The sequence below is a fragment of the Pongo pygmaeus genome, chromosome 9, assembly GCF_028885625.2.
Source record: "Pongo pygmaeus isolate AG05252 chromosome 9, NHGRI_mPonPyg2-v2.0_pri, whole genome shotgun sequence".
Lineage (NCBI taxonomy): Eukaryota > Metazoa > Chordata > Mammalia > Primates > Hominidae > Pongo > Pongo pygmaeus.
In genome coordinates, this window is record NC_072382.2 from 20,642,501 (window position 1) to 20,668,903 (window position 26,403).

The 26,403-nt window shown below is 43.1% G+C and overlaps 1 protein-coding gene across 15 annotated transcripts in view; it reads left to right on the forward strand.

Annotated features, from left to right (window-relative positions):
- Positions 1–26,403, forward strand: part of AMBRA1 (autophagy and beclin 1 regulator 1) — a 198,378-nt gene that overhangs the window by 32,862 nt on the left and 139,113 nt on the right. For 7 of the 15 annotated variants that reach the window (XM_054439746.2, XM_054439747.2, XM_063671913.1 and 4 more), the window contains 7 exons: positions 10,985–11,239; positions 11,617–11,675; positions 12,196–12,379; positions 13,700–13,872; positions 15,422–15,488; positions 16,063–16,209; positions 16,480–17,516. In XM_054439746.2, coding sequence (XP_054295721.1) covers positions 11,105–11,239; positions 11,617–11,675; positions 12,196–12,379; positions 13,700–13,872; positions 15,422–15,488; positions 16,063–16,209; positions 16,480–17,516 — 1,802 coding nt within the window. In that variant the 5' untranslated portion in view covers positions 10,985–11,104. Of the gene's footprint in view, positions 1–3,972; positions 4,061–10,984; positions 11,240–11,616; positions 11,676–12,195; positions 12,380–13,699; positions 13,873–15,421; positions 15,489–16,062; positions 17,517–26,403 lie in introns of all 15 variants that reach the window. The other 8 variants (XM_054439737.2, XM_063671911.1, XM_063671912.1 and 5 more) reach the window with 2 other exon arrangements.

Genomic DNA, 26,403 nt, shown 5'->3' on the forward strand with positions numbered 1-26,403 from the left:
CATTTTTGAGGGTTATTTTTCTTTCTTCTTCCCTACTTAGAGTTGAGGTAGTGATGGATTAGTCCTTTGCTTACTCTGTTGCCTGGCCCTCTCGTGATCAATGACATGTGCATAATGAAATGACTGGCTGAAATTAGGTTGGTAATGGTGCAAAGCCTTGTCTTTACTTTTCTTTTCTTTCTTTTTTTTTTTTTTTTGAGACAGGGTCTCACTCTGTCATCCAGGCTGGAGTACAGTGGCATGATCTCGGCTCACTGCAACCTCTGCCTCCCGAGTTCAAGCAATTCTCCCACCTCAGTCTCCCGAGTAGCTGGGATTACAGGGGCGTGCCACCATGCCTGTCTAATTTTTGCATTTTTGGTAGAGACGGGCTGGTCTCGAACTCCTGACCTCAGGTGATCCACCCGCCTCGGCCTCCCAAAGTGCTGGATTACAGGAGTGAGCCACTGCACCTGGCCTAGGTTTTTCTTTTTAAGGTATTTGACTTGTAGAAATTGAATTTATGACCTTGAACTCATAACCACCACACTTTTTAAAACTCTAGATGTTGCTGTTTATGATAGTTTTGGGTTCATCTGGGATCTTTTCACAACTCTGAATATAAGTAAATACACATATTCATGCTCTTCTACGCTAGACATTGTGCTAGGTACTGGGACTATGACAGACATGTTTTTTGCCCTCACAGAGTTTATAATCTAGTGAGGAAGAGCGACTCCTAAGAAAGGATTACCAGTGTGATAAATTTATTTTGAGATATCTTTGGTTACCTAAATTTATTAATTTCCATATTTTCAGAAAAACTTCTTGTTAGAGTATTGAGCAGATAGTGGGTTTTCTGTAGAAAATTCTTGATATTTGTCAGTTAGATATTAGTAGATATTAGGTAGGTAGTTTTTTTTTTTGAGAGGGAGTCTGGCTGTGTCGCCCAGGCTGGATTGCAGTGGCGGGATCTCAGCTCATTGCAACCTCCACCTCCCGGGTTCGAGCGATTCTCCTACCTCAGCCTCCTGAGTAGCTGAGATTACAGGCATGTGCCACCATGCCCAGCTAATTTTTGTATTTTTAGTAGAGATGGGGTTTCACTGTTTTGGTCAGGCTGGTCTCGCACTCCTGACCTCGTGATCTGCCTGCTTCGGCCTCCCAAAGTGCTGGAATTACAGGTGTAAGCAACCGCGCCCGGCAATATTAGGTTAGTAGTGTTTTAGTTATCTATTGATGTACAAAAACCACCACAAAATTGGTGGCTTAAAACAATAAAGATTTATTTTGTCTCATAATTACTTGGGTTAGGAATTTGGGCAGGACTTGTCTGGATGGTCCTTCTCCCCTGTGTAACATAGTTGTGCTTTGTTTGTCTGGTTGGGCTAGGTTAGAAGGTCTAAGAAGGTTTCACTCATTTGCTTGGTATCTTGATAGTCTTCCACGTGGCTTCTCTCTCTCCACATGGTATCTTATCATGCAGGCCCTCTCTGAGTCTTGCTCAGTCGCCCAGGCTGGAGCGCAGTGGCACAAGCTGGGCTCACTGCAACCCCCACCTCCTGGGTTCAAGTGATTCTCTTGCCTCAGCCTCTCCAGTAGCTGGGAGTACAGGCATGCATCACCATGCCGGGCTATGTTTGTTTGTTTTTTGAGTCAGGACCTTGCTCTGTCACCCAGGCTGGAGTGTGGTGGCATGATCATGGCTCACTGCAGCCTCGACCTCCTGGGCTCAGGCTATCCTCCCACCTCAGCCTTCCGAGTAGCTGGAACCACAGGCCCATGCCACCATGCCCAGCTAATTTTAAACAATTTTTGTAGAGACGGGGGTCTCACTATGTTGACCAGGCTGATCTTGAATTCCTGGACTCAAACAATCCTCCCACCTCAACCTCCCAGGGCAGGGATTACAGGTGTGAGCCACTGTGCCTGGCTGGTTTTATTTTTTGTTTTTAAAAAGGTGACAGTGGTAAGATCTTTTATATGAAATGGTTTGCAGACCTCTACAGTGGATGGTCTCATTTTGCCTAGAAGAATTTGTTTTAAATTTAATTTGTCTGACTGTTTACAGGGCTTTGTGGCCTAAACTTTTTATTTTTAGAAATTAAATATTGTGTGTTCTTATTACCATTTTCTTTCTTTCTTTCTTTCTTTTTTTTTTGAGATGGAGTCTCACTCTGTCCCCAGGCTGGAGTGCAGTGGCGTGATCTCGGCTCACTGCAACTTCTGTGTCCCAGGTTTAAGTGATTCTCCTGCCTCAGCCTCCTGAGTAGCTGGGACTACAGGCACATGTCACCATGCCCGGCTAATTTTTTTTTTTTTTTTTTTTTTTTGAGATGGAGTTTCGCTCTTGTTGCCCAGGCTGGAGTACAATGGCACGATCTCTGCTCACCACAACTTCTGCCTCCCGGGTTCAAGCGATTCTCCTGCCTCAGCCTCCCAAGTAGCTGGGATTACAGGCATGCACCACCATGCCCGGCTAATTTTGTATTTTTAGTAGAGATGGGGTTTCTCCATGTTGGTCAGGCTGGTCTTGAACTCCTGACCTCAGGTGATCCACCCGCCTCAGCCTCCCAAGGTGCTGGGATTACAGGCATGAGCCACCGCACCCAGCCCTTATTACTATTTTCATACTAATTCTTCATTACAGAATGAAGCTATTATTCTACTATAAGCATTCTTCATATGGTAAATATTTTGATCCTTGTGGTAGCCCTGTGATATACATACTGTCAATAGTCACATTTTATGGATGAGGAAACTGAGGTACAGTCAGATTAAGTAACTATTCCTAGAAATCAAGATACCATCATATACCAAGAAAAGGATGGAGCTGGAATTCAATCAACCATTCTGACTGCAGGGCCCATATATATGACTATACATACTGTCTCTAATTTGGATGTTATGGATAGTAACAATAAAATAAACATCACTCATGACTTCTCCATCTAGAGTTAACCAGTTAGCACTCTGCCATATCCTTGGATATCCTTTGCACACAAGAGATACACAATTCAGGGAATAGTTGGAGTTTTTCTGCTTCTAGGTGTGTTTGCCTTTGGAATGTGTTGTTTACTGTTCTAAATTTATGATGCTTTTCCCCACATTTCTGTACCCCTGTAAATTCAGTCTAGTGTAAGAGTCACACAAGAGCTGTATGGAGTCAGGTGTGGGTGCCGGCTTGTGGTGCTTACAGTTTGAACTTTGGTTCTACATGATGTTACTTGAAGTATCCTGAAATGGCCATAGGAAAGTCCTATTAATAAAAACAAAGCTGCCAGTCGTAGAAAACCCTGTGTATTTCCATCCATATGGAGTTTCCAGAGAGTACTGGGGCAGCTTTAGGCTTCTAATTAAAAGCCTGAAATTTTGTAGTTAATTTTCCATTTGGGTGAACTTTTACTTATGCAAGTGGTCTTAGAATTAGTATTTAAAGGATTTTTTAAAAAAATAATTATATCCTTGGGTTAAATCAAGTTATGGAATATATGTCAGTATTACATGGTTGGTTTGACTCTTAGACTTTGCCCACATGGGCATAGCGAAGTGGAAGAGAGATGTAGTTACTCAAATAAATGAGGAGATTGGACTCCATTTTAACAGCTTCTTGCAGGTCTATAGTTTTCTGAATCACACTCCTAAATGCAATAGGAAGGGGAAGATTTGGGGTATGAATTATTAGTCAAGTTTTGGATACAACTCTAAATTGTTGGTTCTGGTTTTTAATTCACTTTACCCATGTAGAGGGAGCCCAAATCACAATGAATTATTTTTGCCACATAAACATACTTTATTTTCTCCCTGAGCACTTTTTACTTTGTTTTCTGGTAACAGCCTTTGATATAATTCTTAGAAATCTGCTACTCTTGGGAATTGTGGTGTCTTTGGGATTTCAGTTGGCCCTATTGTTTGGTGAGGGAAACCATAGTGAACCTCAGAGAGGATTCAATAGTAATAAAAACAACAGAAACAAGATTCATATTTCCACAGCTCTTTTCTTATTTGGAGTCTCATAACAACCCTATGAAGCAGACATTGTGATCCGGTTTTACAAAGGAGGAAACGAAGCCTCAAAGCGGTTAAGTATCCCCAAAGTCGTATAGCTAGAAGGTGGAGTAAAATTGCTGGCATAAGATAATCAAATTGCACAAGGAACCTCTAAATCTAACTTTTAATTCCCACTGGGTTGTGGCATACTCTCTAGATGGTTTTTATGAGTAGTTGTTAAATATAATTGTCTCTTAGAATTAAATAGAGAAAATCTGGAAAGGTGGTTGCCTTCTCACCTTTGGAGAGTAATCAGTCATGTTATTGGGAGTGGGAGTATGTGTATGTGGAAATGGGATGGAATCTTGGCATTTTTCTTTTCCTTTTTTTTTCTTTTTTTTTTTTTAGACAGGGTCTCACTCTATTACCTGGGCTGAAGAGTGCAGCTGTGCAATCATGACTCACTGTAGTCTTGACCTCATGGACTCAAGCAACCTTCCCACCTTGGCCTCCCACCATGCCTGACGGGCATTTGTCTTATGTACATATCCTAGCCATGTCTTTTGCTTCTACTTGGATAAGCTTTTGGTGATTGAGAATTGATTTTGGGGACTGTGTGACGGTATCACAAAGACTGTTCTTGGTAACCTTTGTTTCAGTCTGCTTTACTTTAAGGGACAGATTGGGAAACTTGTTTCTTCTTCCTTTTTAAAAGAGGAATGAAAAACACAATTGACTGGCACTTCCTCCTCATCAGCAGCCCTATGTGACTTCAGTTTGACTTAGCTCCCTTTGTTCTTTACAGGGAACACAGTAAAATCTCTTCTCAGGTGGCTGGTAAGAGCATATCAGGAGAGAAGTCCCTTATCCTTTTAAAGCAACAGCAAATATTTTTCTTCAGACGAAAGAGAGATTGTGTAATTGTTTTACTCCCTCTGACTTCTTCCCATCAGTAAAGCTTTCTCTTGTTTGAGCTGTTAGTGTGTTTAGGTCCCTGGAAATTGATAGAAATGTTGTTTGGTAATCCTGATCCTTAGATTTTTTTCTTGGTATTGATATTTGTAGCTACTCTTTCCCCTTTCTGAATCCTGTAGGAATCTGAGGTTGCATCACAGTTTTCTGAGTCATACAGTACTTGTGACCTGTATTTTATTGTTCCTCTTGAGTAACAGGAGGTCAGAAGGTCGGTTTTTTTAATTTTTTATTTTTAGGAATTGGACTGCTGCTGTTTCCACCACACCTTGTAAGATTATAAATGGTTTAAATGTATTTCTTTGAAAGTGCTTTTATATTGCACTGTTAAGACAAAGGACTCTCAAGATGTTTCTTCTGAACTTTTTTATATTGGGTAAAAGAATTGCAGTAGAGGGTTAAGGTAAACTAATAGGAACTGTATTTTTGGCACTTTCCTGGTTAGTAATTAATCACTTATGTGGCAGTTTGACCGAAGGGCAACCCTGGGTTCAGGTCTAGACTTCTGATCCTAATCTATGAGTTGTCAGGGTTACTAAGGAGATGATTTCCTTCCAGTTAGTTCATCCTTAGCCTATTCAGGAAATGAATAGTCTGAAATGAATTGGCCTGGAAATGAATTGGCCTGAAAATGTTGATATTTTCAGTACATATTTATGCATTAATAAGTGATGAGAGCTGTATCATGAGGATACAGGCTAGAATTTGTTTCTTTGTCACTCCTTAGGTAACTCTGTGCTGTGTAGGACTAGGAACTTGGTGAGTTTTTTTGTTTTTGTTTTTGTGTTTTTTTTGAGATGGAGTCTCACTGTGTCACCCAGGCTGAAGTACAATGGCACGGTCTCAGCTCACTGCAAGCTCCACCTTCCAGGTCCAAGCGATTCTCCCAACTTAGCCTCCCGAGTAGCTGAGACTACCAGCGCGAGCTACCATGCCTGGCTAATTTTTGTATTTTTAGTAGAGACAGGGTTTCACTATGTTGGCCAGGCTGGTCTCGAACTCCTGACCTTGTGATCTGCCCGCCTTGGCCTCCCAAAGTGGTGGGATTACAGGTGTGAGCCACCGCACCTGGCCAAATTTGGTGTTTTCTTGCTGTGAAATCTTTCTGATTTTTACATCTTAGTATTCCAGTGAGAGAACTCCTTCAACACAGGCTGTTAATGTTTTTTTTCTGTCTGTATTTGTATACATCTGGCTGTGTACTCTTTAGATTGCAGCCTTTTGTGAAATGTAAAGAGCCGATTATTGTTTGGCTTTTTACAATAAATAGTTATTACTTTTTAAAAAAGGGAATGGTGGCTGGGCATGGTGGCTCACGCCTGTAATCCCAGCACTTTGGGAGGCTGAGGCGGGTGGATCACCTGAGGTCAGGAGTTCGAGACCAGCCTGACCAACATGGTGAATCCCTATCTCTACTAAAAATACAAAAATTAGCCAGGCATGGTGGCAGGCACATGTAGTCCCAGCTACTCGGGAGGCTGAGACAGGAGAATTACCTGAACCCAGGAGGCAGAGGTTGCAGTGAGCCGAGATCGCGCCACTGCACTCCAGCCTGGGCGACGGAGCGAGACTCTGTCTCAAAAAAAAAAAAAAAAAAAAAGTGAGTGGTGAGGTTTGGGCTTCTGGTAATAATAATTTTTAAAATTAAAAAGTGAAAAAAAAATAGAAACTTGCCTATTAAAATTATTAAATCACCAATAATGCCACTACTGAAAGACAACCATGGTTAGTATTTATTGTATTTCTTTTGTATCCTTTTTCTCCAAATATTTTTTAAACAAAGTTGGGATTATACTGCATATAGAATTTTGTGTTCTTTTTTCACTTAACATGTACTTATTGCATAATTTAATTAATTATTTATTTATTTTTGAGACAGAGTCTTGCTCTGTTGCCCAGGCTGGAGTGCAATGCACTCCACAGAGGTCCAGCTCACTGCAACTTCTGCCTCCCGGGTTCAAGCGATTCTCCTGCCTCAGCCCCCTGAGTAGCTGGGGTTACAGGCACTTACCATCATGCCTAGCTAACTTTTGTATTTTTAGTAGAGACGGGGTTTCACCATGTTGGCCAGGATGGTCTCAATCTCTTGAACTTGTTATCCACCCACCTCAGCCTCCCAAAGTGCTGGGAGTATAGGTGTGAGCCACCGTGCCTGGCCATTTTTTTTCTTTTTTTGAGATGGAGTCTCACTCCATCACTCAGGCTGGAGTGCAGTGGTGCCATCTTGGCTCACTACAACCTCAGCCTCCTGGGTTGAAGCAGTTCTCGTGCCTCAGCCTCCCAAGTAGCTGGGATTGCAGGTGTGCATCACCACGCCTGACTAATTTTTGTATTTGCAGTAGAGATGGGGTTTCGCCATGTTGGCCAGGCTGATACCGAACTCCTGACCTCAAGTGATCTGCCTGCCTCAGCCTCCCAAAGTGCTGGGATTATAGGCGTGAGCCGCTGTGCCTGGCCTCATTTAATATTTAATTTAATTTATTTTTTTGATTAATTAATTGGTTAATTTTTTTTTTGGAGATGGAGTTTTACTCTGTCACCCAGGCCGGAGTGCAGTGGTGCGATCTCAGCTTACTGCACCCTCCGCCTCCCGGGTTCAAGCGATTCTCCAGCCTCAGCCTCCCAAGTAGCTGGGATTACTAGTGCCTGCCACCAGTCCTGGGTAATTTTTGTATTTTTAGTAGAGATGAGGTTTCACCATGTTGACCAGGCTGGTCTCGAACTCCTGACCTTAGGTGATCTGCCTGCCTTGGCCTCCCAAAGTGTTGAGATTACAGGCATGAGCCGCTGCACTCGGCCTAGTTTTTGTCTTTTTAGTTGAGTAAATTTTGTATTTTTAGTAGAGTAGGTTTTGCCATGTTGGCCAGGTTGGTCTTGAACTCCTGACCTCAGGTGATCCGCCCACCTCAGCCTCCCAAAGTTCTGGGATTACAGGCATGAGCCATCACGCCTGGCGTCGTTTAATATTTTAAACAAAATTTTTGATAAAGATAACAGATTTACCTTTTTCAAAAACTAAAATTTCAGCACCTAGTGCAGTGGTTTGCACCAGCCTGGGCAACATAGCGAGACCCCATCTTTAAAATAATTTTAAAAGTTAGCTACTCTGGAGGCTGAGGCAGGAGGATTGCTTGAGCACAGCACTTTGAGGCTGCAGTGAGCCGTGATTGCACCATCGCACTCCAGCCTAGGTGATAGCGTGATACCCTGTTTCTTTAAAAAATAAAAATTAAAAAAACCCCACAAACTAACTAAAATTCCATTTCAAAAACACTGACAGGTATTGCATCCATTTTTGTTTCCATTTATCTAGTCCCTCCAGTCTCCAGTGCGTTACCATTAGTTTTTCTTCTTATTCAAAGGTAGCTTTACTTGATATATTGTTTTGTACCTTGCTTTTTTTCTCTCTCGACAATATATTTTGGACATCTATTCTTTTTTTTTTTTGAGGCGGAGTCTCGCTCCGTCTCCCAGGCTGGAGTGCAGTGGCGCGATCTCGGCTCACTGCAAGCTCTGCCTCCTGGGTTCGTGCCATTCTCCTGCCTCAGCCTACCGAGTAGCTGGGGCTACAGTGTCCCGCCACCACGTCCGGCTATTTTTTTTTTTTTTTTTTTTTTTTTGTATTTTTAGTAGAGATGGGGTTTCACTGTGTTAGCCAGGATGGTCTTGATCTCCTGACCTCGCAATCCGCCCGTCTCAGCCTCCCAAAGTGCTGGAATTACAGGCGTGAGCCACCACGCCTTGGCCTGGACATCTATTCTTATCAGTAGCCAGAGAATCTTCCTTGCCATAGATTAGTCATCCAGTACCCTTTAGATGGACACTTGGTTATCCTCAGTTTTTGCTATTGTAAGCAACAAGACAGAAGTAGTAACTACGCTGCAGCAATTTTTAAGGGAAATTTATTATTTGTACAAGAAAGCCAGCTAATACATGTAGAAATAATGATAGAATTAGAAAATCAATATTTTTAGCATCTCCCCCCATTAAAAAAGCACAAGAGAGAATCATCAATGAATGCTAACCCATTAAGTACAAAGTTGAGAAGGAATAGGATATTTACATGATGCCAAATAATTGCCACAGATTGCTAATTGTAAAGGGGGAGATATTCCTTTATAAAGAGAGGTCTGGCTGTTAACAACCTCAACCAAGTAATCGTCTTTCAACAAATGATCACTAATGATGGTACAGTCTGAAGATATGTGCCACCTGATGTACTCCACCTTGAGGTATATAGGCACATCAACTGTGATGCACTGTTACCAAAAACATTGAAACTAATGAAGATTTTAGACCTAACCTACTGTTTACAAGAAATAAACGTATAGAGAGGCAAGCTAAATGCTACTATGAGGAAACAATCAGTTGAGTCTAGGATGTAAGGCATTCTAACAAGTCAACTCTCCTGATCTTTTATAAAAGCTAGTGTCGGCTGGGTGCAGTAGCTCACACCCGTAATCCCAGCACTTTGGGAGGCTGAGGCGGGTGGATCACCTGAGGTCAGGAGTTCAAGACCGGCCTGGCCAACATGGCAAAACCTGGTCTTTACTAAAAATACAAAAATTAGCTGGGCGTGGTGGCAGGTGCCTGTAATCCCAGCTACTTGGGAGGCTGAGGCAGGAGAATTGCATGAACCCAGGAGGCAGAGGTTGCAGTGAGCCGAGATTGTGCTGTTGCACTCCAACTTGGGCCACAGAGTGAGACTCTGTCCCCCACCCCCCCAAAAAAGAAAGAAAAGCTAGTGTCACAAATAAGACATAAACAAAACAAAACATGGAGGCCATTCTAGGATAAAGGAGACTAAAGAGACAAACATCCAAAGTCGTCGCTTGAGTTTTGATTAGATTCTGGATTTTTTTTAAGTCAACCATAAATGAAATTTTTTGGACAATGGGGAAAATTCGAATGATAATTGAAGTATTAGATGATAATTGGTATAGCAATGTTATTGTGGTTATGAGGCAGAACGTCCTTCTTCCTAGGAGGTGCATAATGAATTAAATATGCGAGGTTAAAGTGTCTTGATACCTACTGAAATAATTCCAAAATTATACCAAAAAAAAAAAAAAAAAACCTCAATGTAGCCATATCTCTATCCATGGAGATAGATGAGGCAAATTTGGCAAAATATTAACAGTTCTTGAGTCTAGGTGGAGAATAGTGTATGTTTATTGTACCATTCTTTCAACTTTCCTATATTTTTTAAAACATTCATAGTGGAGCTAAAGAAACAATGCCACAATGGATAACATTGTATATATGTAGATATTCTTTTGAAATACCATTTTATCAGGCTACATAGTCCATTGTATAGACCACAGTTTGTTCTTTAACCATTACACTTGTGTGTATTGTGCTGCTAGTTGCCATTTTAGTAGAATTTTAGTTTATGATGAAGTTTTCTCCTTGTAAGTCTTGTGGTAGATGAGAAAAGGAGCCTGATTTTTTTTTTTTTCCTTCCCTTTCCTTCTCTGTCCTCTACCCTGGATCTTTAGTGGAGAAGAGAAAATGAGTGAGAAAGGTACTCCCAAATAATATATTTTTTTTTGAAATGGAGTCTTGCTCCGTCGCCCAGGCACTGGAGTGCAATGGCACTATCTCAGCTCTCTGCAACCTCTGCCTCCTGGGTTCAAGCAATTCTCCTGCCTCAGTCTGATGAGTAGCTGGGATTACAGGTGCCTGCCACCACACCCAGCTAATTTTTGTATTTTAGTAGAGACGGGGTTTCACCATGTTGGCCAGGCTGTCTCAAACTCCTGACCTCAAGCAATCCAACCTCCTTGGCTTCCCAAAGTTCGGGGATTACAGGCGTGAGCCACTGTGCTTGGCCTGATCCTTTCTTTAGCTACAAGGTTGAGCTATGGAGAATATGAGAGTATGAAATGTTTTTGGAAGAAAAATTCTGGGAGAAGGGTCTTTTCTGAGAAAGTGCCATTAAATAGGAAAAGTATAATTTCCCTTTTGAGCTAGAATTGTATTTGCAGTTGGAAGCTTCTCGTTGCAGAATAGTCGTTCTTTGACATTATTCTTTGTTCCTTAGATTTCCATGAGGACAACTTACAAGGACCTGTATGGCCTCATTTTAGCTGCTTCAGTGTGTTGGAGCTGTTACTTGCTCCTTCATTTCCTGGGCCTGGTGTGACAGTGGCTACTGAGCGCCATGAAGGTTGTCCCAGAAAAGAATGCTGTCCGGATACTCTGGGGGCGAGAACGGGGTGCTCGGGCCATGGGGGCTCAGCGGCTTCTGCAGGAGCTGGTAGAAGATAAAACACGGTGGATGAAATGGGAGGGCAAGGTAAGGAAAATGGCTATATTTCACATAGGATTTGTGCTGGTGATGGTAGAATAAGACCTTAGAATGGGTTAACAGCAGAGAGCTGGGATATATTTATCTTGTGTGGGAGAGTTGACATATCTGACTTAGGGACTTGTTTGTAAATTTGAAAGAATTAATGTGCTAGAAATATCTTTTTCCTTTAGAGCTAGACAGTTTTCCTGAAGGTAATTTAGGTTTATCTCTCTCAATTTGTGGCTTGATCATTGTCTCCAGTTTTTAAGCCTACACTGTGAATACTAATCTAGAATGGTTAATGTGCTTTTGAGATACGGTGAACCATGGTCTACAAATCATGTATTTTAACTTTTTTTTTTTTTTTTTTTTTGGTCTCCCAGAGAGTAGAACTGCCGGATAGTCCACGCTCTACCTTCTTATTGGCCTTCAGCCCAGACAGGTACTTAGTATTTATCTATAACTTAAGATTTGTGATAACAGTGCTTTCTGTATATTTGGCCTGGCTTGATCTTCCAAGCCAGTCCCTAAAGGCTCTCTGAAGTATTGTATGAACAGTGCTTTGGCCACGTGTCAGAAAGGGAAAGAAAGTAGATGAGCAGTGCTAACCTGAAAAATCATGAGAACAAGCAAAGGAAACTGAGAGGATCAAAACTTGGAAAGTTTCTCAATAACAATCATTTGCCTGTGTGTTACAGCTCACCAGTGGTATGATGGTTTTTCCAGTGGGAAAAAATATTTTCCGAATGTGGCGTGTGTCATTTGGGGACAGTGTGGACAAGCCAAAAACTTTTAAAGATCAGAATATTTCCGTTTGTAGATATACTGCCTAACGTACAAAGCTTAGTTTTTTTCACGTTGGGATCGGCGGGTAGCATCAATATTCTGTGTTGTCCAAAGCTGATAAGATTGGTTACCCTTCCACATGCTTCTGAATTCAGTTCTACTCTTTGATTTTCTAGGACTCTCTTAGCCTCCACCCATGTGAATCATAATATCTATATTACGGAGGTGAAAACTGGCAAGTGTGTTCATTCCCTGATTGGACACCGCCGTACTCCATGGTGTGTCACTTTTCATCCCACCATCTCAGGCCTTATTGCTTCTGGCTGCCTAGATGGGGAGGTTAGGATTTGGGATTTACACGTGAGTATTTCCTTAAGATACCCTTTTCTTTTGGTGTTCTAACTTTTTTTTTTTGAGACGGAGTCTCGCTCTGTTGCCCAGTGGCGTGATCTCGGCTCACTGCAACCTCCGCCTCCCAGGTTCAAGTGATACTTCTGCCTCAGCCTCCCAAGTAGCTGGGATTACAGGCACGTGCCATCATGCCTGGCTCATTTTTGTGTTTTTAGTAGAGACGGGGTTTCACTATGTTGGCCAGGCTGATCTTGAACTCCTGACGTCAAGTGGTCTGCCTGCCTCGGCCTCCCAAAGTGCTGGGATTACAGGCGTGAGCCACCATGCCCGGCTTCTTTTGGTATTCTAAATGCAGAGACTTGTTTACCATTGGGTTTTTAATTCTGGAAGAGCCTAGCCAGATTCTTAGGACTACATCTGAATATATTGTGGTAGACATTGCCCACTTAATTCATAGGAAGTCTAATTCCCTGTCTTCCATTCCTTTTTTTTTTTTGCAATAGCTTAAGCATGCCCTGAGATTGTCTTCCATTCTTGCTAAGATGAACATCTACTTTTGCTTCCTTCGGCCCATTGTGACATAGTACAGGAGGCTCTAAGATATGTTCAGGATGGATTTCTGTTGTCTTAGGGCAAAGATTTTCCTGTACTCCGATCATGATCATCAAAGCAAGATCCTCTTTGTCCTAGTAACTGGCTAGCGGGTTGTCTTGCACCATGTTGTGCACTGAGCTTGAGTTTTTCTCAGGCTTTGCATGGAACCGTGGGCTGGGCGCGGTGGCTCACGCCTGTAATCCTAGCACTTCAGGAGGCCAAGACAGGAGGATTGCTTGAGTTCAGGAGTTCGAGACCAGCCTGAGCAGGATATTATACCAAAAATATTATACACAAAATTATACAAAATTAGCTGAGCATGGTACCATGCACCTGTGGTCCCAGCTACTTGGGAGGCTGAGATGTGAGGATTGCTTGAGCCTAGGAAGTAGAGGTTGCAGTGTGCTGAGATTGTGCCACTGCACTCCAGCCTGGGTGACAGAATGAAACCCCCTGTCAAAAAAAAGAAAAAAAAAAAAAAAAAAGAGCTGTGTATATATGCTTATTGCTTGTAGATTGTGACTAATTTGAAGAACTGAACTGATTATATAGTATTTATCTGATAAATTAGTGGCACTGCCAGATCACTGATCTTCTACATCTTTTTGCAGAGGATGTATTTAAAGTAGTCCCTAGACATAGTCATTTTACCTTAAATGGACCTTTCTTGAAATTGACTTCCCAGTGTGCTGGTAGCTTGTAACCTGAGAATATCTGGAATTGGTTCGTTCACAGGGTGGCAGTGAAAGCTGGTTCACAGATAGCAACAATGCCATTGCCTCCCTGGCTTTCCACCCTACGGCTCAGCTCCTGCTGATTGCCACTGCCAATGAGATCCACTTCTGGGACTGGAGTCGACGGGAACCCTTTGCTGTGGTGAAGACAGCTAGTGAGATGGAACGGGTCCGGTGAGTGCGCTGCCTTATCTGCATTGTCTGGCACAGGACTGACGTGATAGAGAACATTCTACTGGCTGTCACCTTGGAAGTCAGGTTGTTATCCCTGCTCAGGGCAAGTTGTCATCCTCACAGCTCCTCCTATTTTTTTTTTTGACAGGGTGTCACTCTGTCACCCAGGGTGGAATGCAGTGGCTCTATCTTGTCTCATTGCGACCTCTGCCTCCTAGGTTCAAGCGATTCTCGTGCCTCAGCCTCCAGAGTAGCTGGGATTGCAGGCACCCACCACCATGCCCAGCTCATTTTTTTGTATTTTTAATAGAGACAAGGTTTCACCATGTTGTCCAGGATGGTCTTGAACTCCTGGCCTCAAGTGATCCGCCCACCTCAGCCTCCCAAAGTGCTGTGATTACAGGCATGAGCCACCATGCCCACCACCCCCCCCTCTTTTTTTTTTTAGGAGACAGGGTCTTGCTCTGTTACCCAGGCTGGAGTACAGTTGTGCAGTCATGACCTCATGGGCCCAAGTTACTGCAGCCTTGACCTCATGGGCCCAAGCAATCCTCCCACCTCAGTCTTATGAGTATCTGGGACTACAGGTGTATGCAGCCTCTCTCAGTTAATTTTTAAATTTTTTCGTAGAGATTGGGGGGGGGGTGGGGTGGCAGGGTCAAACTGTGTTACCAAGGCTAGTCTCCAACTCCTGGCCTTCAGTGATCCTCCTGCTTTGGCCTCCCAAAGTATTGGGATTATAGGTATGAGCCACTGCACTTCGCCGCCTCCTGCTTTCTAAGCAGCTGACTAATCAGCTGGGAGACATTTATTTTGTTCATTTCAGCTTTCCCTTATTGGCCTCATCTTCTGGTCTTTGGAGACCAGGGTCATTAGACTCTCTTTTAGTTTCAAAGCTAACTGTTTTGGATAGTCCTTCTTTGGGAAAACCTGAAAGAAGTTTGGGTGGTATTTTAGATACCTCGGTGGGTTGTCTGTGTTTATCAAACTGGAAAATGGAGATGTAAGCACGTAATTGACATTTATTTAGTCCTCAAGATCAAAACATATTGCCTGTATTAAAGTTGATGCATTGTGTTTCTTTGGTCCTCTTGGATTTGCAGTCGAATACAGGCCAATTTTCTGGTTTCAGCTATGTCACTTAATGCTGGGACTGTTCGTTGCCACCAAGATTCATGCTTCTTGCCGGTGTAGCTGCCATATGAAGGAAGAACTGATTCTGTGGCAGAGTATGAGAGCATTTTATGCTTTACGGTTAGGATGAACTCTTGTATTTGAGCAAAGGTGTGCTTAACGTAGCTGTTTCCTGGGATGGAAACTCTAGGTGTTTTTCATGTGAAATCGTTATTTTTGTGATACATATTCCTTTACTCTGGCAAGAAGTATTGAGTGTTACTATTTTAGTCTCTTTGAAAGTCTTGAATGAAGTGGATACCTGAGTGATACCAGTTATCAGTAATGATTGCTATAAATTCGAACACAAGTTTCCTCTTCTCAGTTAACATAATCTCTCTATGCGTGTCTTTGTCTCTTTCTTCTGTGATTTTAGTCTGGTGAGATTTGATCCACTTGGACACTACTTACTCACAGCAATTGTTAATCCCTCTAATCAACAGGTAAGTTAGTCCAGCAGTTCCAATTCCAGCTAAACTGTGAGTTCTTTTCTTAACTAGTATTCCAATTCTGATTATATTGGATTTTAATTCTCAATACCCAAGTCTTTCTTTCCAGTCAAGATTTAAAGCTAGCTTCAGACTGTATATTCAGGGTTATAGCCACAATCTTGACAGGAGAGTCGATTCTGAAACCCTCCAGTGATCGCCTCATTAGAAGTAACCCTTATGATCACTAGACAGTGTTGGATAGCTTGTCACTCACGTGCCTCTGGCTGGTTGACGTTTTGCTTCCCCTCACTGCTTCCATGTCATGAGGAGATGTCTTTTGTAAGACAATTGGTTTGTCAGCTGCACTCATTCAGATATGCTGCTAATTGGGGGTGGAAAATTTAATACCATGTGATTATTCTGAATCTGAGGCCAGTTGTCAGTGCTTCAGGGGTAGAGAGTTGTTTCCTACCTATGAACATTGTTTTCCTTGGATGATTGTCAGTGGTTAGTTTTTCTTGATTTACTTGGAGGTTCTAGCTAACTGCCTTGCTCTACCCCCGCCCCATGCTGGTCCACGTTGCAGGGTGATGACGAACCAGAGATCCCCATAGATGGAACAGAATTATCTCACTACCGTCAGCGTGCCCTCCTGCAATCACAGCCAGTTCGCCGGACGCCTCTCCTCCACAATTTCCTGCACATGCTGTCCTCCCGCTCTTCTGGCATCCAGGTGGGAGAGCAAAGCACAGTGCAAGATTCTGCTACCCCCTCACCCCCACCGCCTCCCCCTCAGCCCTCCACGGAGCGCCCCAGGACTTCCGCTTACATCAGGCTCCGACAGCGGGTCAGTTACCCCACAGCCGAGTGCTGCCAGCACCTTGGGATCCTGTGCCTTTGCAGCCGCTGCTCTGGCACGCGAGTTCCTTCCCTCTTGCCACACCAGGACAGTGTCCCCCCTGCTTCTGCCAGAGCTACTACCCCTTCCTTTTCTTTTGTACAGACCGAGCCCTTCCATCCCCCGGAGCAGGCCTCGTCAACGCAGCAGGACCAGGGCCTCCTGAACCGGCCGTCTGCCTTCAGTACAGTCCAGAGCAGCACTGCCGGCAACACACTCCGCAACCTCAGTCTGGGTCCTACCCGCCGCTCTTTGGGAGGGCCTCTGTCTAGCCACCCTTCTAGGTATCACCGAGAAATAGCTCCTGGGTTGACAGGATCTGAGTGGACCCGGACAGTACTCAGTCTGAACTCCCGCTCTGAGGCGGAATCCATGCCCCCGCCCAGGACCAGTGCCTCTTCGGTGAGTTTGCTGTCTGTGCTGAGACAGCAGGAAGGTGGCTCACAGGCATCTGTGTACACTTCAGCCACAGAAGGGAGGGGTTTTCCAGCATCAGGGTTGGCAACTGAGTCAGATGGAGGGAATGGCTCCAGCCAAAACAACTCAGGCAGCATTCGCCATGAGCTTCAGTGTGACCTGAGACGCTTCTTTCTGGAGTATGACCGGCTTCAGGAGTTGGATCAGAGCCTGAGTGGGGAAGCTCCCCAGACCCAACAGGCCCAGGAAATGCTCAACAATAACATTGAATCTGAGAGGCCAGGCCCTTCCCACCAGCCCACCCCACACAGCAGTGAGAACAACTCCAACCTGTCCCGTGGCCACCTGAATCGCTGTCGTGCTTGCCACAATCTCCTGACCTTCAACAACGATACCCTGCGCTGGGAAAGAACCACACCTAACTACTCCTCTGGCGAGGCTAGCTCCTCCTGGCAGGTCCCCAGCTCCTTTGAGAGTGTGCCATCAAATGGCAGCCAGTTGCCACCTCTCGAGCGGACTGAGGGCCAAACGCCCAGCTCCAGCAGGCTGGAGTTGAGCAGCTCTGCTAGTCCGCAGGAGGAGAGGACTGTGGGGGTGGCCTTTAACCAGGAGACAGGCCACTGGGAAAGAATTTACACCCAGTCCAGCAGATCTGGAACTGTGTCACAGGAGGCCTTACATCAGGATATGCCTGAGGAAAGCTCTGAGGAGGATTCACTCAGGAGGTAAGCAGTTGCTTTTCTGTCTTCTGCATCCCTTGCTTTTCTCCTTGTATCATTTCCTTCAGTCCTATAGATGTTGTGGCTGTATCTGGAGTGTCTGGGACCCACGCATCTGCTTCTGATCTCGCCATTGCATTTTCTTGGAAAATCTTGCTCTGGTGGCAGAGATAGGATAGGGCCTAGCAGTATGAGTCAGTTGGCTGTGCTAGCTCTATTTCTGGCTAAGCTCAAGGTTCTGGCTTTAGCCTTGAGAGGAGAGTGTAGATTAGGTTAGAGAGGCATGAGGAGATGGAACCATTGACTTTCTCTGCCTGCTTTTTGACCTTGTTGAGACATTGTATGTGCAGGACTACTTATTGTAGTAGTCCCGGAGTGCCTAGGAATAAGTAAAAGAGAACCCTGCATGGTACAGATTAGTATATTGGCTCTTCGCTGATTGTGTTGCTTTGGACAACTGAGTTCACTTCCTAATCCTTATCTTTTGGGACACTGCAGTTTGACAAAGGGAAAAGGAAAAAAAAAAAAAATATATATATATATATATGTATGTCAAGAAAAATTCCTATTTTTTCAGAGATACTTGTTTTTGGACAGCCTATTAGTTGCTCAGTTGAGATTCTCTGAATGGACCTTCCAGGTGGACATTCACCTTGGGGTGGAGAAGAAGAATAATTCATGGAAGGAAGGACTCTCCATACTCAGATTGGCATCCTAGCCAACTCTTTCATGGGAGAAACAGAGTAGGTGTAGTTGATCGCCCACCATATGTTCCATGTATGGCTATGTGCGCATCTATCTTGATTTATTAGGGACTTCTTTCTGTAATTTTGTAAAGGTCAAAGCTAGCATAATCACCAACTCCAAGAATATGCCTGTTGGATCCAAACAGCATATTGCGCTGCATTACATCCTCTGTTGAAGCAACTGAAATTTCTCTGACATAAGCTTCTAACAAGGGTGGGAATATGAATTATGCACATAATGTACTTGTTATTTTGGGAGGATGCTTTAGACAGTCACTCAGTCAATAAGTATTAGTTGAATGGTTACAAATTTTCTAGCACTGTGCTAGGCACTGTGGGAAATACAAAAGAAGTATAATACATGGTCTTTACCCACCTGAGTCTACAGTGTTATTGTGGAGGCAAGACAACGAAATTTTTCAAAAGTATAGATGAGCAAATGCTTCATTATATGGTACTGAGATTGGATGTAGTCTCAGAGAGAGGGAAGTATCATCCAAGAAGGCTTTGCAAAATCAAGTCTTGAAAGATGGGTAGGATTTGGAGAGAGAAAGACCTTTTTATTTTAGGGAAACAGCACATGCTAAGGGAGGAAAGGGTATGGTACGTGTAGGTTCTTAGGCAGTTACTAAGGGCTTGGGGTGGGAAACGGAGGGAGACTTGACTGGATGTGAAAGATGGACAAAATAGAGAGGTTGCTAACTCTGCCCATATGCTTGAAACCAGTTCTGGATTAACAGCTCCTCAATTCCTGGTTTTGGAATATCGTGCCTTGCATACTGGTCTTCATTAGGAGCCTGAGCCTCTGTTCTTCCTCTTTGCCAAGAGAGGTGAGAAGGCAGTCAACACAGGGCATGACATGTAGTAGGCACTTCAAAAGTTTATTAAAGATCTTTGTAAAAGGACTGTCTTCAGTTACTGCTCTAAGAAACCAAGCAGTTGCTGTTTCCGTAATACCAGTGTGCTCTGGTTAGCTTTTGTCCATTCTGCTTTAGTAGTACCTCTTCATATGCTATTCTGAGAAATACCTGAGTGGTTTAAATAAACTCTATTGTTTGATGATAATTAGAGAGACCAGTTACTGCCGGGTACGGTGGCTCACGCCTGTCATCCAAGAACTTTGGGAGGCTGAGTCGGGCAGACCATTTAAGGTCAGGAGTTCGAGACCAGCCTGGCCAACATGGTAAAACCCTGTCTCTACTAAAAATACAAAAATTAACCGGGCTTGGTGGCGCAGGCCTGTAGTCCCATCTACTTGGGAAGCTGAGGCAGGAGAATCGCTTGAACCCAGGAGACGGAGGTTGCGGTGAGCTAAGATCACGCCACTGCACTCCAGCCTGGGTGATGGAGCAAGACTCCATCTTAAGAAAAAAAGAAAAAAAGAGATACCAGTTACTGAGGGCCTACTATGTGTTAGGTATTGTGTTCTCGCTTTGAAATAATTCCTTCTGCCTTCAACAGCAACTCTATGCAAGTCAGGTATTCAATTTTCCGTTTTATAGTTGAGGAAAGTGAGGCTCAGGGAAGTCAGTTTCTTGTTAAAGATCATATAATAGGTCTCTGAGTGAGAATTTGAACTCTGGTCTTCATGACTAAAGATTTGTGCAAGCTGCCCTTCATGGCATTTTCCTTAATATAACTTATTTTTATTTTTTCGAGATGGAGTTTCGCTCTTGTTGCCCAGGCTAGAGCGCAATAGTGTGATCTCGGCTCACCACAACCTCCGTCTCCTGGGTTCAAGTGATTCTCCTACCTCAGCCTCCCGGGTAGCTGGTATTACAGGCATGCACCACCACGCCTAGCTAATTTTGTATTTTTAGTAGAGACGGGTTTTCTCCATGTTGATCAGGCTGGTCTCAAACCCCCGACCTCAGGTGATCCGCCCACCTTGGCCTCCCAAAGTGCTGGGATTCAGCCAGGTGTGAGCCACTGCGCCTGGCCGATAACTTCATTTTTAAGTGAACCACTTTTTTTCTTTTAATATTTTATTATGGAAATCTTCAAACATATATAAAAACGAAGAGAAAAGTATAACTGAGCTTCCATACACCTATAACCTGACTTCAAAGATTATCAATGTTTGGCTAGCTTTCCTTAATCTATATTCCATCTGCTCCCCGCACCTAGATATCAGATAATTTTGTCTGTAAACACTAGATTTTCTAGAGCAATGCTGTCCAATAAAACTTCTTACACTGATGGAAATGTTCTTTATCTGTGCTATGTAAGATGGTAGCCACTGGCCACACGTGGCTATTGAGCATTTGAAATGCTGCTACTGTGATCTGAGAAAATAAATGTAATCTTTAAATTTTTAATTAATTTAAATAATCACGTGACTAATGGCTATGATATTATACATCTAAAATATTATTAATCACTTAATAAAGTAGGTTATTTAAAACCCAGAAACTACTGGGCAGGTGCAGTGGCTCACACCTGTAATCCCAGCACTTTGAGAGGCCGAAGCAGGCAGATTGCCTGAGGTCAGGAGTTCAAGACCAGCCTGGCTAACATGGTAAAACCGTGTCTCTATTAAAAATACAAAAAAAATTAGCCAGGCATGGTGGTGCATGCCTGTAGTCCTAGCTACATGGAGGCTGAGGCAGGAGAATCACTTGGACCCGGGGAGGCAGAGGTTGCAGTGAGCCGAGATCGCGCCACTGCACTCAAGCCTGGGCGACAGAGCAAGACTCCATCTAAAAAAAACCCCAGAAACTATTAAGGATGTACCATAATTTTTTGTTTAAGTATTTTTTTCTTTTCTGGTGCCAAAAAATATATGCATTGTGGTTTAAAGTTCAACCATTTAAAAATGTGTATTATAAAAATGAAGTCCCTGGCCATCTCACTGTAAACAATTTTATATTTTTGCTCGTTTTCTTTTAAAATATACAAATAACTCAGGGTTCTCATTGTAAGATAGTATATTAATACAGTAGTTACATTATTGGTATGGAATCACTTAAATGAGCTAGGATGTCGTATACCATAAGGGCTGACAGCTGTCTCAAAAATGAATTATGTTGTAAAATATTCTAAGTGCGTACACATTAAAGAAGGACCACCATTTGAATGGCTGCATTCTGATGTAAATCACTAAGACAAACAGGTGCTGGTCTGCCTCTTCCTCTGCCTTCTAAAGGGGCTGAAAGTCTCTAGGTGATGAGCCAACCCTTGCTTCTAGTTCTCCAGCAGGTGTCACTGTTGGGCTGCTGCTGCTAGGTTAGGATGACTGGGAAGAAAAGGTGTCCCTGCTGTTTGTGTACGAGGTTGGTTCTTTTAACAAAGCCTGTTTTTGTAGATGACTGTTGTTCCTGAGTGAGTGGAGTTCACACAAGGTGATTGTACTTGAAAGGAGAAAGTTTTGTTCATTGGCGTTGTAGTAGAAGATAGGCTAAGGAGAGATGTCTGGATCCTTGGTGCTGCTGGGATATTTAATAGTGTTTGCAAATAGTGAGAGTATTAATAAACATACAGTGTGTATTTCAGTGTAGCTGTGTGCTGCCAAGTGGTAATAACCAGTACACGGTTTGTCTCCTTTTGCCTGTGGGCAGTGGAGGGCAAGCTGTATTTTTATAATAGTCTGACGCTACATTGCAACTTGAGTGGTGGGCCTTTGCTTCACTTCAAAGAAACAATTTCTCTGTGGGAGTGCAGGATTCAGCAGAAGATCAGGGTATTGTGGCTCCTTGCGGTAGGGTGCCCTTGGCCTTTAAAGGCTGGTATTAGGAAAAAGAAAATGGTTTCAATGGCAAGTTAAAACTGGAGGGAGCCTAGAACTTTTATAGTCTAGTCTCTCTCTGATGAGAAAACAGAGAGAGTAAATGATTTCTTAAAGAGGCGTTGGTAAGCAAAAGTTGAGTTCGAACTCCTGGGCCCTGAAGAGGGCACCCTTTCCTCCATTTCATTTGAAATCAGTGCCTTCAAACAACAGTTTTCTTCGTCAAAACCTCTGTTGCTCATGTAGGTTATTGCCTGAGGGGACTCTTCAGTCAACTCTTATTCTAAGAAATTGGAGGTCTGTTAGATAATTTGTAATTATTATTTTTGGGTAGAATGGTAACTAACACAATGCTTCTAGGAGAAATGCTGTTTTAGTTATTTGCCCATAGAACTACACTGATTAGTCCTAATAAAGTGATCCCTGTTAGGGATGTTCACTATTAAAATTCCAGCAACTGAGAGAGATAAAAATTGGTCTCAATCTCCTCCTAGAAGCACTAATTGTTTCTGTATTCTGTCTCCAGGTAGTTAAGAAAGGTTTGGGTCTGGAGTATTTAGTAAGACTGAGCGTCTTCTGAGAATTTAGGTCTTTTTCTCTCATGATAGATGAAGACTGGGGAAGTACATTGACGGCCTTAGTGTGAAATGTGGCCATCAAGGTTAGGATTGCTAAGTTTCTTAGACTTTTATAGGGGAATTGCTTTGGAGCTTAGAACAGTCTGAAGCCCTTTGAGGCTTTGTGGGCCACCACACTTATTTGATCCCTCAGCTCCAATCACCTGGGGATTCTCCAGGGAGGCCTCGGCCCAAACATTGATGGAGGAAAATAAATGGGTGTATCTACGGGGCTGATTGTAGGTCCACAAAAGGGGGCCGGCAACCTAAAAATGAGGAAACTAGCAGTCTTCTTAGCCTGACTACTATAGAAAGGGGTCCAAATTTAGTAGTTTTTCTGTGCCATTGATCTAGCTGAGTCTAAAGAGTTTCGATATCTAATCTCTCCCAGTTTCTTTGGATGGGAAATATACACAATTTATTATTCAAAACCCAGCACAGCTGTCACCGTGTCCCTTGGGAAACCTTCCCTGACCGTCCCAAGTAATCACTTCCTTTTCTTTGTTGCATGTGTACTACATACTTCTTTGTGATATTGCACCCATGACAGAAAATTATCTGTTTACCTTTCTGTCAGTGAGCTCCCTGAAGGCAGTGATCATGTCTGTATATATCCCTTGTCTACCTAGAATACTACCTGGCCACACAGTAGATGCTCAGTAAATGTTAGTTGAATTGAATAAGTAGAATTGAAATTCTATTCCTTATGATGTCGTATGCAATATAAGTCCTGTTTGGCCTTTTTAGTAAAAAAGATAAAAAAACCTATTACTATATCACATCATTTGGTCTCACAGAGAGTCATTGGCTCAATAATCACTTGTTAAATAAATGAAACGGTATTACTTAGAGTTGTACAAGGAAGTCACACCTTCCATAACTTGAGCTGTGGTGACCTCTGATGTTTCACTGTGTGCTATGTTCCTAACTTGTGAATGGGTTGTCCTGAAGCCTGTAATAAGTCTGTTGCACCTGGCCAATATGTGTCCTTCATATTGGCTTTACACTGATGACTCAGGGCCTGCGCTTTCTTTGAGAGCACTGGCATCATATGCAGCCTTCTCTTTTTTTATCTTTTTGGTACCCCATTCCTATTGAATACAGCTTGCTCTTGAGACCATTTTGTTGGTCTTTGGCTTGGCATCTCTAATATTATTAGGTCTTTGGCTTGGCACCTCAGTAATATTATTATCTCTGCCAGTCAGTGCTGTTGGTATTTTTTTTCTCCTTAAAGATTCTTCTGCAATCTCTATGAAGTATACTTGGTCTTGATTTAGTTCAAAAATTACATGTGGATAATCCAATTTAAATGCGAAGGTTCTTTCCCACTGATGCTTTTTCTTTAAGTTTCTGTGGAAAGCATTCATTAAATTTGCTTAGAAGTAGGATTTTTAGGGTTTGAGAAAATGTTTGCTCTCATCTTTTGTTTTGGAGTCTGAGCATCATGAGAGTGAACCTTGTTAAGTTTTGAGAAACTTGTAGGTCCTTTTTTTCTTGTGGAGGTCAGAATCCTTATGTTAGTTAGCAGAAAGTTTTGCTTTACCTCTAATTATGCGGGGTGTGAATAGTTCCCCCTGAAAAAACTGGTGGAATTGTTGTCTTTGGTATTCAAGATACTATACAATAAACGCTTTCTAACTTCTGAGTTCTTCTTAGTTAGAAGTTCGGCATTTAAGGACAAATAGGAAAGAATCCTCAACCGTGAGAATTTCATTTGTGATACAGGCAAATTATGACGTGTTCTTTCTAGGAAGAGAGAGGACCAAGTATTGGGAAATAAAAAGGAGACAAAGCCTGTGGTGGAATTAACAAACTTAGTTTAAGAGATGGAAGGGAAGGGAAGCTGGGGAAGGTAAACTCAGGCTTTAGAATAGGGTACTGAAGGCTGGGCGTGGTGGCTCATGCCTGTAATCCCAGCACTTTGAGAAGCCAAGTTGGGCAGATGGTTTGAGCTCAGGAGTTTGAGACCAGCCTGGGCACCCTGGTGAAACCCTATCTCTACAAAAAGCTCAAAAATTAGCTGGGCATCGTGGCATGTGTCTGTAGTCCCAGCTACTTGTGGGGCTGAGGTGGGAGGATCGCCTGAGCTCAGAAGGTTGAGGCTGCAGTGAGCCATGATGGCACCTCTGCACTGCAGCCTGGGCAACAGAATGGAGACCCTGTCTCTCAGAAAAAGGAAGAGGGAACTGAGGAGTATGCACAAGGGCTGCTCCCTGGATGGGTTTGGTTCTTCCTAATAATGCTGAGAGTTGGGCTTGTAAACTGTGATTGATCCATGCATCCATCCATTCACTCATTCCATTAACAGATATTTACCAAACACCTGCATTCCAGGTGCCATTTATTTTATTTTATTTTGAGATGGAGTTTCGCTCTTCTTGCCCAGGCTGGAGTGCAGTGGTGCGATCTGGGCTCACTGCAACCTCCGCCTCCCGGGTTCAAGTGATTCTTTTGCCTCAGCCTCTCAAGTAGCTGGGATTACAGGTTCCTGCCACCATGCCTGGCTAACTTTTCTGTATTTTTAGTAAAGATGGGGTTTCACCATGTTGGCCTGACTGGTCTTGAAGTCCTGACCTCTGGTGCTCCGCTCGCCTCGGCCTCCCAAAGTGCTGGGATTATAGGCCTGAGCCACCGCACCCAGCTGGCACCAGGTGCTGTTTAAATGCCAGCAATAATTCTCTCATTCTAATGGGAGAAAGACAATAAAAAAATAAGATATCTAGTATGCCAGACAGTGACAAGTTCTATGGCAAAAAAGAGAAATGTATAAAAAATGTAGGGGATGCTGCAATTTGAAATAGGATCATCAAAAGAAGTTTGATAAGGTTACACTGGAGCAGAGGAGACCTTAAAGAAATGCGAAAACAAACCCCGTCGACACTAGGGGAAGGACATTTTAGACAGAGGAAAGGGCGAATGCAAAATCTCTGAGATGCTTGGCACCGTCAGCCAGTGCAGCTGGAGCACAGCAAGGGATGGAGTGATAGAAGATGAAGTTGGAGAGGTGACAAGGATGAGATTATGCAGGGTCTTCTAAGCCATTTAAGAGATTTTTGCCTCTTCCTTTGAGTGACTTGGGAAGCCATCAGAAGTGGAGTAGCATGATCTTATATTTTAAAAAGATAACTGTGGCTGCTGGTTGAGAATAGACCTAGGAGCTAAGTAGCGTAAATTAAAGCTAGGCCAACTCTGCACACTTTTAGATTGATTTGTGTCTTGAGACTGTGTTGAAAACCAAAAAGGAGGAGTGACTGATTCTGTCAGAATAAGAGAGGCCCTAAATGTTTGGGTGAAGAGCTGATGAACGGGTGAACAAATGAATGAATCAATTGTCTCAGCAGGCATATTACCTGCAACAAAGCCCCTCCACTCTTCCCCAACCTCCAAACAAGAAGGCGTGTTATTGAACTGTGAGGAAGGGAGAGCTTGAAAAATTTATAGTAAACAAGAGATCATAAATGGAAATGAAATGCCTGTTTTTTGCTGCTTACAAAACTATTGCCAATTCATTTGTAAAAAATCAAACATTACAGAAATGTACGACTGTAGAAAGTGAATATCCTCTTAAAGCCACTGCTCAGAGATCTGCTATTAACAATTTGTGCATGTGTTAACTCCAGGATTTTTTCTATGCTAATCAAAACACATTTTTCCATTTATTTTAATTCTTTTCCTTTTTTTTTTTCTTTTGAGACAGAGTCTCGCTTTGTAGCCCAGGCTGGAGTGCAGTGGTGCAGTCTTGGCTCACTGTATCCTCCACCTCTCGGGCTCAAGTGATTCTCGTGCCTCGGCCTCCTGAGTAGCTG